At 32.7% G+C, this 18,983-nt stretch overlaps 1 protein-coding gene across 1 annotated transcript in view; it reads left to right on the forward strand.

Annotated features, from left to right (window-relative positions):
* The window catches only part of LOC129939981 (uncharacterized), a 72,807-nt gene extending 54,370 nt beyond the window's left edge, over positions 1–18,437 (forward strand). The window contains exons 7-15 of the mRNA XM_056048192.1: positions 3,119–3,209; positions 3,359–3,776; positions 7,778–8,363; positions 8,473–8,649; positions 12,591–12,783; positions 12,844–13,108; positions 13,172–13,349; positions 13,670–13,681; positions 13,753–18,437. Of these exons, the coding sequence (XP_055904167.1) occupies positions 3,119–3,209; positions 3,359–3,776; positions 7,778–8,363; positions 8,473–8,649; positions 12,591–12,783; positions 12,844–13,108; positions 13,172–13,349; positions 13,670–13,681; positions 13,753–14,662 (2,830 nt within the window). The 3' untranslated portion in view covers positions 14,663–18,437. The remainder of the gene's footprint in view (positions 1–3,118; positions 3,210–3,358; positions 3,777–7,777; positions 8,364–8,472; positions 8,650–12,590; positions 12,784–12,843; positions 13,109–13,171; positions 13,350–13,669; positions 13,682–13,752) is intronic.
* Positions 18,438–18,983: the final 546 nt, after the last annotated feature.

Genomic DNA, 18,983 nt, shown 5'->3' on the forward strand with positions numbered 1-18,983 from the left:
AATATTTTCTACATTTTCATATTTATTTTGAAGGTCATTATTAGTGTTTGACTGTTTTGAAAAGCTGATTGATCGTGGCCTTCATATTGTCGATATACAATATACATAGGTAATCATTTTTTAATCAGGAACTATTTTAGGGATAGAGAAAATTTGTCGATTTCTTCTTAATACTCTATCGTCTACTTCAATCGTCTATTGCTGTCAAAATGTTTATTATTAAGGACAGTTATGTCTTGGATAGTTTCAATTTGGTTCGTGAGGATGAGGCATATTTCGTTTTTATTTTTACCACACCCATTTCCTGCTATCTGTCTATTTGAAGATTGAGTTTCCAAATTTAAAATTCATTTCTTTCATTTCTTGATCTACGAGTATATCCATGAGGACGTATAGCTTAGTTTTCTTCTTCAGTCAATATTTTTTAAAGTTTTGCATTAAAATTTCCCATTAAGTACATTTACTCTGATTTGTTTATACATATTGAATGTTTCTTCTAGAATGTTGTAAAATTTAATAATTTCTTCGTCATCGGCTTTTTCTATCAATGCGTATACTTGTATTACAGTATACTTATGGAATTGGATGTTAATTATTTTGTCTTTAGTTCTTTTTTGATCAGAAATACTACCCGATAGTGTCTTTTAGTTACTCTTATGTAGTAGAAAATATCGTTGTCGTTATTTATTATTCTTTGTCCGAGAAGTCTTATTTCGGCTAGTTCTATTATATCCAAGTTTATGTTTTTCAAAGCTTGTCTTAATTCGTCCTTTTTTAGTCTGAAGAAAGTGTCCTGACATTAAAAGTACACATTTTTAGTGTATTTTGTTGATTTGTAATTGTTATGTTCTCTGCTTATTTTTGTATGGCGAGTATTGACGTAGTCTTCCAACGATGATTGGTCGTCATATTTAACGTTATGGTTTATTTGAACAGCATCATTTCGTTCTGAATTCTTTTCCCAAATTGGATTTAAGTTATTACATGGTTCTTTCCTTTGCTGATTCATATGCCATGCACTTTACGAAAATTAAAAATAAAATCGCACCCTGATATCACATCCAAAAATATCCTTCAAAGGAGCCATAGTTAAAAACACAATTTTAAATAGTTAACTAACTCATTTAACTTTAAAAAAATGATATATGATCAGATCATAGATTGAGTCTGAATAATTGAATGTCGGCGTCAAAAATAAATCTGAACAATATTGTTCTTTGCTGAATTCTTCCGTAATAAAATTCCCGAGTTTTTCAAAGGTAATTAGGACCAAAATGAGTGAACAAAAAATTATTCAATTATTAAATCAAAACGTTGTTTTTGTGCCACCCTGGGTAAAAAGGTTTGATTAAAAAATTGAATAATCACATCCCCTTAAATGAACTTTAAAAATGGAGGGTTATTAACATCCCATATAAAGATTCAAATGTCATAGTTCTCAACTACATATACACTATATGTAATGTATAAAAATAATGATTTAGTTTGTAGCACTCCAAACTTTTAATGCAAGATAGGTTAATTTAAAGAGTCCTCCAGTCCCTTGCACTGCATACTGTTCCAACATCTAAAAAGGTGAAGCTGAGGTTTCTACCGAATATGTACAATCTCTTGTCCCTTCCTGACGACACGTCCACCAACCCAATTAACATTCTAACGACAGAATTATCAAGTTGTTTGCATGTAGGTGGTTTTACGCATACGAACGACCACATTTATTAGGTTCCTCTGAAATAGAAATAAAGAAATTCCATGTTGTACATACATACATCATTATGAAAATTAATTAATTGTATTTGGCTCCTCTTTTTTCTTTTATGTGTTTATTTAAATGGAAGGGATACTTAAGCTCATTAGCTGAATCCGTGATGTTTGTTACATAGTTTGTTGTAATTAAAGCTTCTTTAAACAAACATTCAGGAAACAAATTTCATATAGTTATCTTTATTTTATTTTGGAGTCAAAAAAATATCCAATAAATTCGAGGATTATTATATAAATAAGACCTTACTTTAAAATTTGCAAGGCACTGTTGCCACTGGTTTTCAATGCTTGATAAATACAGCATAGGATTTTTCAAAAGATTTTAAGAGACTCGATCGGAAAAGGACATGGAAGTCATAGGCATTGTACTGCTCAAAAGCTCGAAGAATATGTCTTTGGTGTCTCCATCTTTCTCCACTGTTCGGACATCCGCTCTATGAAGTCTGATGTTGCCAAATTAAGCCTTGATGCAAATTGTCGTGATGCGCTCGCTCAAAGTGTTAAGACCCAAGATTTTTTGCCTGAGTCTAGTTTCAACAAAAAATCCACACACTAATAGACGCTGCCTTTATTCTCTGTAGCAGTCGCCTTAGTATACATCGCAGTCTTTTAGTCTGCATTTGCATTTTGTTTGCTCGGTTCGCCATCATTAAAATCCGTCCGTATATGAAGCTTGTTGGTGCTTCGCAACGTGGTTAAGAAGTCACAACGGCACAACCCCCAACCTGGAGGGCTAGATTCTTAGCATAACTCCAAGGACGGAAGGAATGTCTTAAAAGTCCTATATGGTGTAGTTTAACCTTACTGGAACTGTAGAGGACACCGTTGATTCCGTTTCGGGAATTCTTCCGCTGGCGTCTGGATAAGGAGTGGAAACACCTCACCCCCCTCTGTAGTTTGTTGCCCCCAACAACTTTCCACTGGGGTTAGAACCCAATTCAGAGGTACCAGACACATTACCTACTATTTTGTAATACATTTTTTTTAAAAACGTTTTCAATTAATAAAATATGAGAAAAGATTAAGATTAAATTAAAGAAGTTATTTTCTAGCTCAATTATTTGTGTTTTGATTAAATGTTTTCAACTAATTTTCTTCTTTTATTGTTTAAAAAAACTTGGTTTACTCTTTCTCTCTCCCTCTACCTTCGTCAGAGTTTTGATTACATAAACTTGTTTACAAAGATTGAACAAAAGTTTATAAAAACAAAATAAAAGCCACTATCATCTACGAAAACTCCTACTCCATTTGAATCACAATGATTATGTAACCATAAACTTAATAGAAGCTCGTTCAGTTAATCTTTCGAATAACCTTATTTTGCTTTCATCTCCTTTCCCGTTTCAATTTGCAGAAATTATTTACTCCGGAAGCGACTTTCTAAAGGACCAAATAAAATTGTCCTGTCGGCAAGTGACTTTGTGTTTCCGGTCGATTCTAGAAGAGTAAGTTTAAAGTCCAATCAGTATATGTATGTACAGTACAAGTAGTACTTATGTACCTACATTTTACTATACATATACCATAGTTTGAAGTCACTTGAATGCATATAAAAATATTGTGTACATTTTATCTATGTTTGGTTTCGTTACAGGTGGATGAGGGTATCGAAGCAATGCTGTGTTGTTGGTTGCAACAACTTCAAGAGTTCGGTGGACCCGAAGTCGATAAACCAGATTTACTCAAAGGATCAATTGGGTCTTTGAAAAACTTTGGTCTTGCATTGGCTGGTACCAGTGGAACAGGAGGTGGTGGTGGTGGTGGTAGTCTTGGGGGAGGTGTTGGTGCCACAAATACTACATCTGTAGGTGGCGGAGCAAAAAATACATCTGGATCAGGTAGTTTGGCACGACACAATACAGGACTTTTGGATATGAGAGCAAGATATAATGGTGACCTTGTGCAACTCAAAGAAATAACTATGAATTGTTCCGCTGAGTTAAAATCGAAAGCAATGGATTTGATGGTAATGGAGCATGGACTGAGACATGAAAATGTAAATCCATTGATAGGTAAGAACGAAAATACAGTATGAACATTAAAGTAAAGTTAATATTTTGAAGGGAAAAGATTTTCAAAATTTATAAGAATCATGTATTTGAATAAGATTTAGGTTTCCTAAGACTGTGGAATGAAAAGGAAATTGATATTCTCTTATAAAAGTCGGAACATTATACTTAACCTACTTTCTAAACCTTTGGACATATGCAAACAAAATAAGATTAAAAACTTTTTGAAAATAAGTTCAATTTTCGAAAAATGTTAAGGTCCCATAAATTCGTGTAGTTGAAATTGTAACTATTCCAAAAATTGTTTCTATTCCAAAAACGAATAGTATAATAATATATTTAGTAACAGACTGATGGCTTTAATACTAAATAAAAAATAAAATATATTTAGTAATTTGAAATTTAAAATGAAAAGGTTACAGCCTTCTCCAGGTAAAAGCATTTTTAGCATAGGAAGCAATTGTAATCAGTATAATTTTTCTAATTCAAAATGCCAACATTTCTTGAAGTTTCGAGGTTCCTAGAATCTGAATAAATTTTTTTAGAGATATGTCTGTGCGTGTGTGTGTACGTTCGGGAGACATATTTCGTCGTCCATATCTCAAGAACCAGTAGAGTTATCGAATGCAAATAAATTTTGTTATCCAGAGAATGATAAAAAATAATAAAAAATTAAAAAAACAACAAAATTTTGGTTAACCCAAAATATGCCACGAACTTGTAACTTGAATTAAATTGTATATTATATTAGCAAGTTGCTACGCCAACAACGAAAATAAATTTGAAAAACAAGTTAAAAGAACAAATATTCAATTCATTTTAAGCCATTTTATTTATTTTGAAAAAATTGCAAAGATTAGTTTCCATTAAATATTTATTAAAGTCTGGTGCATAGACCAATAAATTAGAAGGCTTTCCGACACGAGAGCAAGCCACATAGAGATATACATGTTAGAAGCATGGATTCTTCAAATGTAATCCACACACTTGTAACGATTGTCCTTGTGCTTGAATGACGAAATAGAACCGATGATTTAAGACCTGCATTAAGTTCATCAACGGGTGTTCAACGTAGGTTATTGGGCAGTATTTTTCGAAAATCACCATACAATAAAATGAGTGCGCCACAGAAGATCCATATGTTTCCTTCAAATCTCGCAGTGTACGATCAAGCACTTTCAAGACATTGTACATTCGTCCCATATGATAATTTGACACGTTTGGAGTACTTTAACCATTCCAGAGTTTTTGCTGATGTTGCATGTTGGTGGCTCAGTGTTTTGCAAATTCAACGGCAGTTTCATTACTCAACGCGACCATCATCCAAAAGGTTTGGCGCAATTCCAGATGCCAGTGCGATATTATTTTGTGATCGTATATGGTTGCCAAAATAAGTAAAAGAAGAAAAGTCTGGGCGCATCTATGAATAGCAGTCCAATACATTGTTCCGTAATTGCACGCATAACTCTGTCATACGCATTGCTTTGTTCTGGAAACAACTGCGGAATATTAGTCCTAACGAATGTCTCCAGTTTGTAATAATTATAGCGTGATTCTCGTTTCAAATCATGATCGGAAAAAGTTGTTTGCAGGCTTGTTTGTAGGACGCATTACCAGTTGCGCCAATGCCTTGCTAGCGATTGTTAAACATGTGTCTTCAACAAAATTATTTGCCTCATTATACACGTTTGGTGTAAATTACATGTCCTCATTATACACGTTTTGCGTAAATTACATGTCCTGATTTTGATTCGCACTTGGTTGATCAATGAGCATATCATATAAATTTTCTCCGTGGAAAAATCCATATAAATTTTCAATTTTCATAATAATTGGTCCAGTAGTTTTTGAGTTCATAGATGACACACACATACATAAACATTCATTTTTATATATATAGATATTGTGAAGTGATACGAAACTAGCATAGTTTTGGAAAAAAACAATCAATTGACACCTCGAATATTTCAATAACCAAAAAATGATTTTAAAATAAATAAATAAATTGGGTGGCGCGACAGTCCGTTGAGAACCAAGGCCTAGTGACTTACAACTCTCAACCATTCCTGTGTGCGAGTAATGTTGTCAGGAATGGAGGGGACCTACAGTTTATATGCCGACTCCGAACGGCTAATTTTGAGAAAGCACTTTTTCATGACAATAGTTACTCTTGGAGAATTTGTCAATTCCTCGCAAGAGGCAGTACCCGCGAAAAGACTTTAGATGGCATAGGCAGGGATCGAACCCAAGACCTCTAGCATGACAGTCCAACGCACTAACCATCATGCCACGGGTACCACAAAATGATTTTATCTCTAAATAATTTAATGCAACCAAGAATAAAAAAAAAACTGTCAATTCGATTTTTCTCAAAATTTTATCAGATGTCAAAAACATTATTCTTCGTTGCACAAAATTATTTTGAAGATAAATTCATATTTTAGTCGTAAAATTTTGAAGGTGACACATTTTTTTTTTTCAGTTTTTTTGATTAAAATGGATTTTTTTTCAAAAAATAAACTTCTTCGATATCACGTTACAATATATAATATAAATTTTACTTCAAGTCTCTAGCGTTTTTGGTTCGTAAGAAATGTTCACCTTTTTTTCAAACTGCTATGGTAAGAAAACCACACACGCAATTTCCCTGAGAGCCCTTTCTGTATCTTTCTGCCTTATTATCTGTATAACAAAATTTATTTGAACGTACGTACAGGCGCACGCACAGACATCTTTCTAAAAATCTTTTATTTCGACTCTAAGGACCTTGAAACGTCGAGAAATGTCAAAATTTTCAATTTGACAAATCGGATTCATTACAATAACTTCCTATGGGAAGTTAAAAATATATATACAAAATATTTTTGAGGTTTTAAGCAAGAGAAATCGTGGAATGACCGACATACTTACTCTTATTGTCAAAAAATGTGTCATAAACCCATTTATTTATGCAGTATTGCTCACTTAAATATAAACCCTATTGCTTTTGTATTCAATGTTCAAAAACATTAGAACTAGCAACAAAAATAGTCCTATTCCTATTAAGGTATAATTAATTTGAAACAAGAACAATTTGGTCTATACTGAAATCGAAATTGGAAGTTTTGTGAGTATGGTTTCCAGTCCAACTATGACACGTATTGGCACTCCAGTTGTTTACGATTTTGGCGTGCGTTGTCTTGCTGTTATATATACCGCGGCAAAACACCAAACAGATTATTGCACGAAGCGAAAACCTTTTCGAATACTCTAATGTACGATTGTGCATTTCTGTCAGAAATTGAAACTCTATAAGAACACGACTGTGCAAACGATGCAATTGATGCTCCTTCTTACGCAGATCGTGAAAACAGAAATTAAATCCATCTGGGGCTTCTAAGTTGAACTTTTTTTCGTCGGTGAAAATAACACAGTACCATTCCGAACTCGGGGAACTTTACGAGCGACATCAAGAGGGTTTTCTTAGCTTCAATTGTTTCAAGAGATTAGCCTTCGAAATAATATGTTCAACCGTAAAAACACTGGCTTTAAAACCGCTTTTTTTCTCTTATTTTGGCGGTATAATCATGTGAAGCCAGAATAGCTCTTTTGCCTCTTCATGTTTTTTCCATAAGTGAGCTCATTGCGTAAAAATGAAGATATAACTTTAGCTTCGCTGAATTTTGTTGTTTTTTTTAACAATAACTATGTATTTGAGACAGCCCCAAAGCCCCAATAAAAATGTCAAAAGAACCAGCCTTTTTCAATTCATCAAATTTCTCAGAGTAAAGGTGTTATAAAAGATAAACAAATGTTAAAAAGTAAATCGAAGAGGCTTTATTTACATTTTGATCCCTTTCTTCGTTTTTTTGAGTTAAAACTTCTTATTTTACCAACCTTAATTATTGTCGGAAAAGCTACGTTATTTTAGAATATTTACAAATTAATTTAGTGGTACATAAATATAACATTTTATTGAAAACAAAGCTTTTTATGTAACTTTTACTTCGCAAATTTGTTTGCAGGTTGGTTAAGTGATCCTAATCGTAATGCCATGGTTTTTGACTACTGTTCAAGAGGCAGTTTGCAGGATGTTCTAATAATGGATGAAATAAAACTCGATTGGTCATTTCGCCTGAGTCTGCTGACCGATTTAGTGCGAGGCATGCGATACCTCCATTCCTCGCCACTACGATTTCATGGTAATCTGACATCTCGCAATTGTGTGGTTGATGCACGTTGGGTACTAAAAATAACTGACTATGGAATCACATCTTTCTACGAAGCTCAAGGAATAGCACCCCCAAATAAAACCCCCAAAGAGCTATTATGGACAGCGCCAGAGCTTTTACGCAATTTAAAAGGACATAATCGTGGTGGTACCCAAATGGGTGATGTGTACTCTTTTGGAATTATAATGCAGGAAGTTGTGGTTAGAGGCGAACCCTACTGCATGTTGTCACTGTCGCCGGAGGAAATCATTGCGAAAATTAAAAAACCACCCCCACTTATACGGCCGTCCGTTTCAAAGGGTGCTGCACCACCAGAAGCTATTAACATCATGCGTCAATGTTGGGCGGAAACTCCTGACATGAGACCGGATTTTAACTCGTAAATGAATTATTCAGTGTCCTTAAAACACTTTTAAACAACAAAAAAAACACTCACAAAAGAAATTTTCAACTAGAGCTCATTTTCTTCTTGTTATTTCCCTTTGTAGAGTGTACGAGCGCTTTAAGATGCTTAATCATGGCAGGAAGGTGAACTTTGTCGACACGATGTTTCAAATGCTAGAAAAATATTCTAACAATCTGGAGGAATTAATTAGAGAACGCACAGAACAGTTGGATATTGAAAGGAAAAAGACTGAACAGCTTTTAAACCGTATGCTTCCCAGGTGAGAAATGAAAGGAATTGTATTTTTAAATGAGTGAGATTGAATCTTAATTTTTTAAAACTTCTGTATAAGATGATGGGTCGATTGCAATCATAAGTAAAACAAACAAAAAAGAAAGTTATCAATACTGTTTTAAATTTAAATGAAGAATATAGATTATGGGATGTAAATTTTATTTTAAATATGGTATATATATGCGTACAATGTGCAATGTTCGTAGCGTGTTTATACTGTTGTAGAGTGAATTTAACACCACTTTATTTTAAATATTTGAATGATTAAACAATTTTAATATGGAACAGTCCTCATAAAGTTTACAACAACCATAAATTGAGGTGTAATTAGTAACAATACTAAGATAATTTTCAACAATATTGAAATGTGGGTTCTGAAGAAAATGCATTCTTAATATTCAGTTTATGTATGTATTTGAAAATATTTATTAGGTGTACAATAAATTAAAAGAAAAGCAAACCGAACTATTTTTTACGATATCAATAAGCGTTGAAAATATTGCCTTTGTATTTTTATTCAATTTAATTATTTACTTAAGGTGGTGCTAGTGTGTAAACTAGGGCCCTACCGAACAAACTTCTCCATCTAGATCGGTCCCAAGCTAGATGTCTCCAGTTGCGCACGGCAAGTTGGGTGAGGTAACTATCCACTTGTGCGCGCCATCTAATATGACCTCTTCATCTACTGCGCTAACCTGTGGGCGTGTATTCAAATACTTTCGAGAAGAGGGCTTTACTATACTCAATTGCTTTCTTAGCACAAAGAAAAACAGTGGTTAGCAAAAATAATGCTTCGTTTGATCTCAGGTGTTTTTAATTGTGTTCATAGGCCTTACAATATACTTGTATAAATGTTTCATTTTTTATCCGATCTCTATAACTTTTTGAACATCCCGGTACATTCATTCTAAGGACTTTTTCCTTTTAATTCTAAACCACATCATATATTTAGAAATGCAGAGTTATCCAAAACTAAAAAAATATATAATTAATTGGAAATATTTGCAGCATACATCTAAGTTTTCGGACAGAACCCACACTACGAGTATGTTACAAAAAAAAATTTTAAAGTGTTTAAAAATTGACTTTTTTGAAGTATTGTTTATTAACTTTAACATTGTTTATTTATGGGAACAACTTTAAAATGAAACTTGAAATAACACAAATTGGCAGGACATAACATTTTAATCTTATGTATGTGGGTATTGCCTCCCTTAAATCTATCAAAGTTTAAATTCGTCTCGTCATACCTTAAATAAGGTTTTTAACAATCACGTCGTCTAAATTATCCCACTCTTCGATCAGAGCGAATCGCAGCCTAAAATGTCTCGGGAAGGAAAGGTCACTTCCTTATTATTTTTCCCAGAAGATCCCACACACCAGGCTCATGGCAGGCCAAGACGTAACGCACCTGGCAACGTGAGGTTTCTTATTCTCATGCATCAGCAAGAAAATTTTACCAATAATAAACATATTCCTCTAGAATGTTGGTGATGTAATAATTTTGTCTGTGAACGGAAATTCTTTTCCACACAATGACGGAACCTCCCCAGAAAATTTCCTGCTGGGCAATTGTTGCCGAAGAGTATCTCTCACTTCATCTTCTCCACACTCTACTAAGTTTATCTAGTGTGCTCACGAGACTTGAAGACTATATGCCAGTCGGCCTCGGTTCAATCTTGGTGAGGTGATGCAGATGTTGCTCTGGGTGACCTGTTTCCAGTTTTCTGATGCTAACAGCGGCATAGCGCACACTTCATAGCGGTATGACTATGAACAAGTCAAATTTCGGATTTTTAGAAATTGACAATTATTCTTATTTCACTAACATGCTGACCATTTTTTTCTCTAACTTTTGCAACGCAAAATCCATCTTCGAAAAATGTCAGCTTTGTAGTAATTATCGAGGCAAATGTGCCACATCTTCCGCACTAAATGTATAGTTATTTATAAAGTATAGTCCAATTAATTTTGTTGTACATATCTAAGACTCAAATCTTTAGGCTAACGTTTTGGCACATCTAATATATAAAATTCTCCTGTAACAGTGTTAGTTGCCATACTCCTCCGAAACGGTTTAACCAATTTCAATGAGAATAGTTTTTTATCTATTTGTTATATTAAGTGCTGTTGTTTGATTGCATCAACATCGTACACGGTGCAACGATCTTACGATTGTATTCAGTGACTCTATGTACAATGAAGCATTGATTGCTATTGAGGATTTTTGCGTTATCATTGCCAACTTACCACTCAGTCATTTCGGTATGTATTTACCAAATCGAAATGCATCTGATTTAATAGACATTGAATTGAATCGTGAACTACAATAGAATACTGTAGAAATATTAGAGATTGTTGCTCGCAATGTCCCACTAATGAATGAAGAAGATAGAACTACTCGTATTTATGACCACATCATGCTCGCAGTTTCGACAGGACAAGGTGGATTCCTTATTTCGCCATTTCTTTCCAAAATACGATAAAATAATGGTATCGCATTGGCTGTTGCATCTTCTGGGATTGCGGCAATTTAATTGGATGGAGGCAGAACAGCTCAATCTATACTCAAACTGCCATTAAATATTAAAATATAAAAAACAGTCATCCATGGCCACGCGTGTTTAAAATCATCTCCACTTTGGTGTTATGTTGAAAAAATACAGCAAAAAGTATGTATGAGCGTTCAAATGTTTCAAGATCCATCCGCTGAAACATTCTCAAACAACTGTTTGATATAGGCGACGCTATAGTTACTACTAATGAAACTGGATGCATTAAATTAAAGGTCGATTTCTGCACGAGTATTTGTTAAATAGATGCTCTCATTAACCAGATGTTTTCCAATGTAAAAGAATAATTTTAGCAGAAAAAATGTGAATGTCAACGAAATAAATCTCAAGATACAACATTTGTTACCAGGAGACTTGGTGTCATACAAATATTGATACAGTTTGTGATGCTACCGATGCTGTAAATTATCCAATGCATTATGGATTTACCATTCATGCCAGCGCATAATTTCCGACTAAAGGTTGGATCTCCGGTAATTTTGCTTCGTAATTTGAACTCATCACGGTTGTGCAACGGACGCGATTAGTAATTAAAAAATTAAGAAAAATGTTTCGAAGCCATAATTCTAAATGGCAAATTCAGAGGTGAAAACATAGTATTACCACGAATCCCTTTTATACCCACAGATGTGCCAATTCAATTTAAACGCCTTCAATTTCCAATTAGATTGGCATTTGCAATGGCTCTTTATAACTCTCAAGGCCAATCGATGAGCATATGTCTGCGGCTGTCTGTCTGTTTTCACACGGACAATTAAACGTGGCGTGCTATCAAGTGGGCAAACCATCCAGTAAGTGTGTATTGGCGAAAGATGGGATCACAAAAAATATTGTTCAATCTGTATCATTAAGGAATTGATTAATTATGATATATAGCGATATGTATATAATTTAAAAGAATTAATTTTAATAAATTAAGAAAATTGTGTTTGTTATTTTGATATTTTGTCACCGTTTACAGTGCTCTTTACCTCTCCCACTCATATACCACATCCTTACAAACTTAAAATAAATTATTTATCTCTATCAAAATTTTCTTTAGAAATTTTTCATATGACAAAGCAACGTTTGTCGGGTCAGCTAGTATGTATATACATTTTAAACGGCAATGATGTGCTGTATCTATATTTTCCTAGTAGAATTAAGAATTTATTAATGTCCTGTCTTGGGAATATAAATTATATTTCGTTTCACTGTTATACAATATGATATTATGATTTTACCTGAATATTTCAAAAACTATTTGTGAGAGCTAATCTACGTATTTAATATTAAGTCCTTGTGCTTAAAGTCAGGGTCATCTCCATGGCACTCTTAAGAAAAATTAAAAAAATTATTTGAAATTCATTCACAGTTCCGTCGCTGAGAAACTCAAAATGGGACTTGGAGTCGATCCTGAAGAATTTTCCGATGTGACGATATATTTTAGTGACATTGTTGGTTTTACAACAATCGCGGCCCACTGCAGCCCTGTACAGGTTGTAGACCTTCTTAATGACCTTTACACAATATTTGATGCAACAATAAACGCCTACAATGTCTATAAGGTTTGAAAGAAAATAATTCTTAAAAAAAAAATTCAAAAGTACCTCACACTTTTATTAAAGGTGGAAACAATTGGTGATGCCTATATGGTAGTAAGTGGACTTCCGGTTCGAATTCCTGATCACGCTGAACAAATTGCGACAATGGCTTTGGATTTGCTGCATCAGAGTGGAAGGTTCAGTGTCAAACATTTACCAGGGGTTCCATTGCAACTAAGAATTGGACTTCATACAGGTCCTTGTTGTGCGGGGGTTGTAGGCCTTACCATGCCTAGATATTGCCTCTTTGGAGATACCGTAAACACAGCATCACGAATGGAATCGACGGGTTAGGTTTTGATGCTTTTGCGATTATTAAAATTCGTTAGATTTAATTTTGTTTTACTTGAAGGCTCATCCTGGAGAATACACATGTCTCAGGAGACAAGAGATCGTCTTGAAGCTACCAATAACTACCAAATAGAACCAAGAGGCTTAATAGAAATAAAAGGAAAGGGTCTTATGAACACGTTTTGGCTCTTGGGAAAAAAGGGATTCGATAAAACACTCCCTGTTCCCCCTCCTATTGGGTAAATACAATACATTTTATAGTCTTGCAGGTTTAAGATAAAGTGTATACCTAATAATTTATAAAAATAATTATAAAATAAACTAAATTAAACATTAATTTACGTTTCCAAACGTTTTATTTAAAACTCTACCTAATTATTTTACGCTACTATTTAAATTTTACATAATGGCAACGGAATAAAACATGGTTGAAATTAATGATTAATTTAGTTAAATTATTTAAATTTTAGTATTTTGTATGTATTATTTAAAACACACAAACGAAAACGTAAATTGTGTAAGTTAATAACTTTTATTTTTTATATTGATTGCTTAACAGAGAGTCACATGGGTATGCATCAATTTCGTTTACTTATTAATTCTTTCTAGTTGCATTAATTGACACTATAATTTATTTTCCAGCCTTGATGAGTTCTTTATTCGTAATTCGATAACGTTTAAAGGCCTTGCTACCAAATCACGTAATAGTACAAATCCCTCCTCAAGCCAATCGTCTCTGTTGGCAGGTGAAGCTGTCGAAGTTAAAGTCGAAATAACTCCACCCTCAAACGCAGATTTAAGTGCATACATGGCAAATTCTTATTCGCTGGATTCAAATTCAACAAACACAATCGGAACAAATATGTCTCTTATGCCTGAGTTTCCTACCAAAACTCCCAGTGCGAGTCCAACTTCTCGAAAAATTAATGACATTCAACCAGATCAATTATTAAATCCTCAAAACTTCAATAGACTACCTGGTTCGACGGGAGGATCCTCGTCACGGTTGTACAAAAAAATAGAGGAAATGATCGATTTGAGTTCACCATACAACCACTATAAGTGCTTAAGTCCTAGTGAAAGCAATTTAACCCAATTTTACGATGGTAAATACATGTATAGCTGCTCAAAACTTGACAGCAAACCAGGGTCTAGTCGGCTTCTGCGACGTCAATTCAGCTTGGATCGTGATGACGGTACTCAAACTGCGGTGTCATTGCCGATATCAACAGCAACGACCACAGTTGTTGGTAAACAGACAACCATGCTTGAGATTCCAACTTTACAAGAAAATCGTTGTAGCCCTAAGTGTACCCTGCCGCGGGTACACAAGCTTAGTTCGACATCAATAGCCCAGGATCTCGAAAAAATAGAAGAGATTCCATTGTCTCCTGCCTCGTCACAGCATCATAGTAGTCTAGATAGCAATATGAACCGAAGCCCTCCACTTTTTGAAGAAACTCGAATGCCAAGGACACCGAATGTTTTTGAAAACAATGTCAGAAAACAACCAGAAGTAACTCTTACAGTGGAAACCTTAATGACTAGATAGGAAACAATTTAAATAATTATTTTTAGTTTTTTTAATTTCAATTCGATTAACTGCTCGAATAGGTACAAATGGGAAGGCGCTGTCAAAGTGAACTGCGCACAAATAGTTTTTTTTTTTTAATTTAGGGCAGATTTAGACAACCTAAGGGACTTGTAAGTTAGGCAAGTTTCTAATATCTCATTGGCCAGTTGCCAAAAAAGTTAGTCAAGAAAAATGTCCCTTACTATTAACTTAAGTCTACTTTAAAATGACAGTGGATCATATTTTTTCATTCAACTGAAAGCTTAACTATATTACTCTATGATTTATTTATTTTCTGAACAAATTCATTTAATGCTTTCTGTAAAAAGACAATCTGTTTTGTAGACAATAATGTTTTTGGTAGTTTTTGTACTATGAACTCAAAGTAAAGGTTTGTGAACTAAAGTTCTACATTTAAATTTCATAGCACTTAAAAAACTAATTCGTTGCCTTGGTTTAAATGAAATGGAATGAAGATGACATCAAATGAGAACCCTTATGTTGTCTGAACCTGCCCATAGACACGGTTCTTCAGATCTCTGTTGATTCGCTTTAAGAACTGTTAAGTTAACAGATTTGCTTAAGTGTAGACCGATATGAAAGCCGTGGTTTTAAATTTGTCAAAATGTGAATCATACAGCTATCGGTAGAAATTACATGTCAATTTTAAAATAAACAATGAGTTGCGATAATTTTATTCATAAATTCATATTTTTGAAAGGGTAAGAAGTGAAGTTTTGAGGGCTTTTTCTTTATTATGCTTATCATGTTTCTTATTTTACAGAATGGTAGTAATGTGCCCTTAACATTCTTATATTTTGTTTATTTTTTTGTTTTAAACTATACAAATCAGTCGATCACTTATTTTCAACAAAAGTAAGTTTTCTTTTTGTAACAATCGAATTTGAATCTCGTCTAATAACGTTTCATGAAGGTATTTTAAAAAAGACCTATTACGATGAAAAAAATTAAATAACAACCAAGTCCTTAACAAGAAAATCTGTGAATTGATTTTGCAATGTTAAAATCTTCATCCTCCAAAAAACCATTAAAATGTTTGAATATCTGACTTATATTGTCTTGAAATTATCATTAGTTGTGAGTCTTTACTATTGTTTCTTAAAGCTTTACGTTAGGTAAGGTAATGGTCGGCATTTTCATAATATAAATATAAATATGTTTAAACAGTTTTTTTAGATATTTTAAAAATCTGTTAGGTGTATCCAACCCCTAGGTGTTTAAAGAAGATTGTTTAGTAAAATACTACAAATAAATTAATTCCACATGAGCTTGTTGTAACTTTTTAACATTAACTTGTATAGCCATGTAGACTTATTTTATTAAATTAAATGTTTTGAATGTAATATGGATAAGCACTGTAAGAACGCACTCAATGATGTAAACATTTTAAAAAGGCGTTAGATAAAAGGGCTTAAAGGCCCTTTTAATAAATCCGATATGTATTTAATTTTTTAATTTAATATGTCAAAAATTAACAGAAATACTATTTTTTTTTTTTTGAAATGAAAGTTAAAACAAAATACAGAAACTTGTATAGTGGCAGTTTTTAAAATAATAATTTTTGAAGAGGAACTTAATTTATGGGGTTTTCCATGGGTAAATTCAGATTTCCTTAAAAATTGATTTTTTTTTCGTGGCGCATGGAACACAATTGGAATTGTTTTGTTTTGTCATTATATTAGTGTAACTTCGTTCCGAAAAGTTCAGATCTGAAGATTTGATCTTTAACCAAAAGTAAATCAATTTATTTTGCACCATGGAATGCAAAACCAATGCAAATTTGTGTTTAGACAGATTAGGATCAAGACTAAATTGATTTATTTTTTATAAACAGTAGTAGAATTGACTTGCAAAAACTTTAAATAACGCGTCCACTGTTGGCTATTGACTGGTCTCTGATTTATGGGCTTGAACTTATGTTTTATTTTCAGTCAGACTGTACAAACTAATTCCAGAATAATTAAACCTTAAAGATCTAAGCATCTTGCACATGAGCTACGAACTGCGAACTTTTGATACTCGCATATTTTGATTTTTCTTTCACATGAGCGTTATTTCTATTCGCAGACAGCCACTAATTGTCAATTTATAATTACCCTTTTCAAATTTGCAGGTTAAGTTCAGCGCGAACAATTTATTCGTTGCAGTGTGGATGATACGAGTATGTGGAACGCTAATAGAGTTTGACAGTTCGTAGCAAACACACTGCAATTCGTTACTACCAAATTGTTTTTACAAAATTTTCTTATTATAGAGAACAAAATGCAAATTTTATTATCCTGACATAAGTATGAATTGGTTTTTTATAATTTAAGTGTGTTTTTGTTTGAAATTGACTTTTTGCAATATGTAAAATCACGTTTGTTCGTCCATTCGTTGTTCGGTCTCATGTGCAAGGCTCTTAACTCCAGTCAAAATTTTATAAGAATAATTGTAAAGATGTCATATGGGTTTAGCAAACTGCTAAATTGTTAAGAGATAGTAAGATGTTAAAATCCTTTAAAACTAGGTAAATCATCTTTTAAGCTTAGTAAATTGAAAAAAAACACCAGATTATATTCCTAAAAGATACACAATTAAAGCCACCATTACTAACCACCCTGCTAACCATTATGTGCATATTATATTTCAAAAATGTTACCGGAAGATGATTAATGTACCTGAACCAGATTGTGAATAACATATAAATATATAAAACTGATGCCAAAACCTACTTTTTTTAATAAAGCGTTTATAATTAATTAGTTATTATTTTAAGTCAAATAATTATTCAATTCAATTAGTATTTTGTTGCAGTACAATCAATTTATAATATTCTTTTTAAAAGTATCTCATACTTATAACAAAACACTAAAATAAGTATAACAGTGACAAAATAAAACAAGAGGGATCTTCTTTTATATTCAAAATAATAATGTTTATAAATAGTGGAATTAAAAGAGTAGACGTGGATTGCAATTATTATTATTATTATTTATTGTACCTATATTTATGTTAAAAATGACAATCGTTGATTAAAATTAAACTATATGAAATGTTACAATTATTTTTATGATGAGTAGTAGTTTTTATTATGTATGTAGCGGTAACTCTATAAATTTGTTTCAAATACCTATGTAGATGAATTCAATTTAAGGAAAACATACGAAACATAAAATTATTTCTAATTTATTTAAACTAAAATAAATTAAAATTAGAAATCATAAGGACGATGTAAGCAAATGTATTTACATATATTTGAATTTTTGAAACCAATACAAAGCTAATATTTAATTTTTGTTAATAATAATAGGAAAATAATATTTTAGTAGAAAAATGGTAGCTATCCACAAAAAACGTTAGTTCTAGGCAATAATTGTTAGGCATTGTTAGGAAACTTAGTTTTAAAACATTTTATGTACATACAAATATTTATACTTAAAATGGTAGTTAATGTTGTTACACACTCTCCCATTTTATAAAACAAAAATGTTATACAAAAATGAATATGTATGTAAGTAAATGTTATTAAATAGTTGATAGATTAATAAAAAAAAACTTACCTATTTCATAATGCATTTTAAATGTACTGTTGAGCAAATAAAATAAGTAGGTACATGTACTATTTGTATTTACATTTTAATATGTTATTGAAACGTGAACTGTTTACCTATACTATTATATGCAATAAGTTATTTTAATATTGTTTTTATTGTATACCATAACAAAATAAAAGAAATGTGTATTTACTGAAGTAATTTGTATCAATCTTGTTGGCTTTTTAAAAGCCAGAACTCAACAATTTATAATATTTTTTTGGCACCAAAGTTATCGTATTCGTGCCAGAGATATAATTTAATCTGTACCAACAATATTCAAAAAGCACTTGGCCGACTGAATCAAATTTGGTATTTATGAAACTGAAGCATTTTCAATTTTTTATGTTGCAATTGCTGGAAATAGTACCTGTGGAATGATTTATTAGTGCGTTAGACTGTCATGTCAAAAGTCTTTTGTATAATCCCTGCCTGTGATATCTAACACTTTTTTCACGCTTTTTGCCTCTTGCGTCCAAGAGTAATCTTGTCATGAAAAATGCATTCTTAAATAATTAACCTTGGAAACATTAATCGCACACAGGGATGGTTGAGAGTTGTAATTTAGAAGGCCCTTGCTCTCAGTGTCACCTAATTTATTTATAAACAGCACCACTTTTTCGGCACTAAGTGAAACCCTACTAGAATTTTGTATTAACCCTGGATGGTTATGCATTTTCAACGCACACTAAGGATATGCTTCG

This window comes from Eupeodes corollae, chromosome 1, assembly GCF_945859685.1.
Source record: "Eupeodes corollae chromosome 1, idEupCoro1.1, whole genome shotgun sequence".
Taxonomy (NCBI): domain Eukaryota; kingdom Metazoa; phylum Arthropoda; class Insecta; order Diptera; family Syrphidae; genus Eupeodes; species Eupeodes corollae.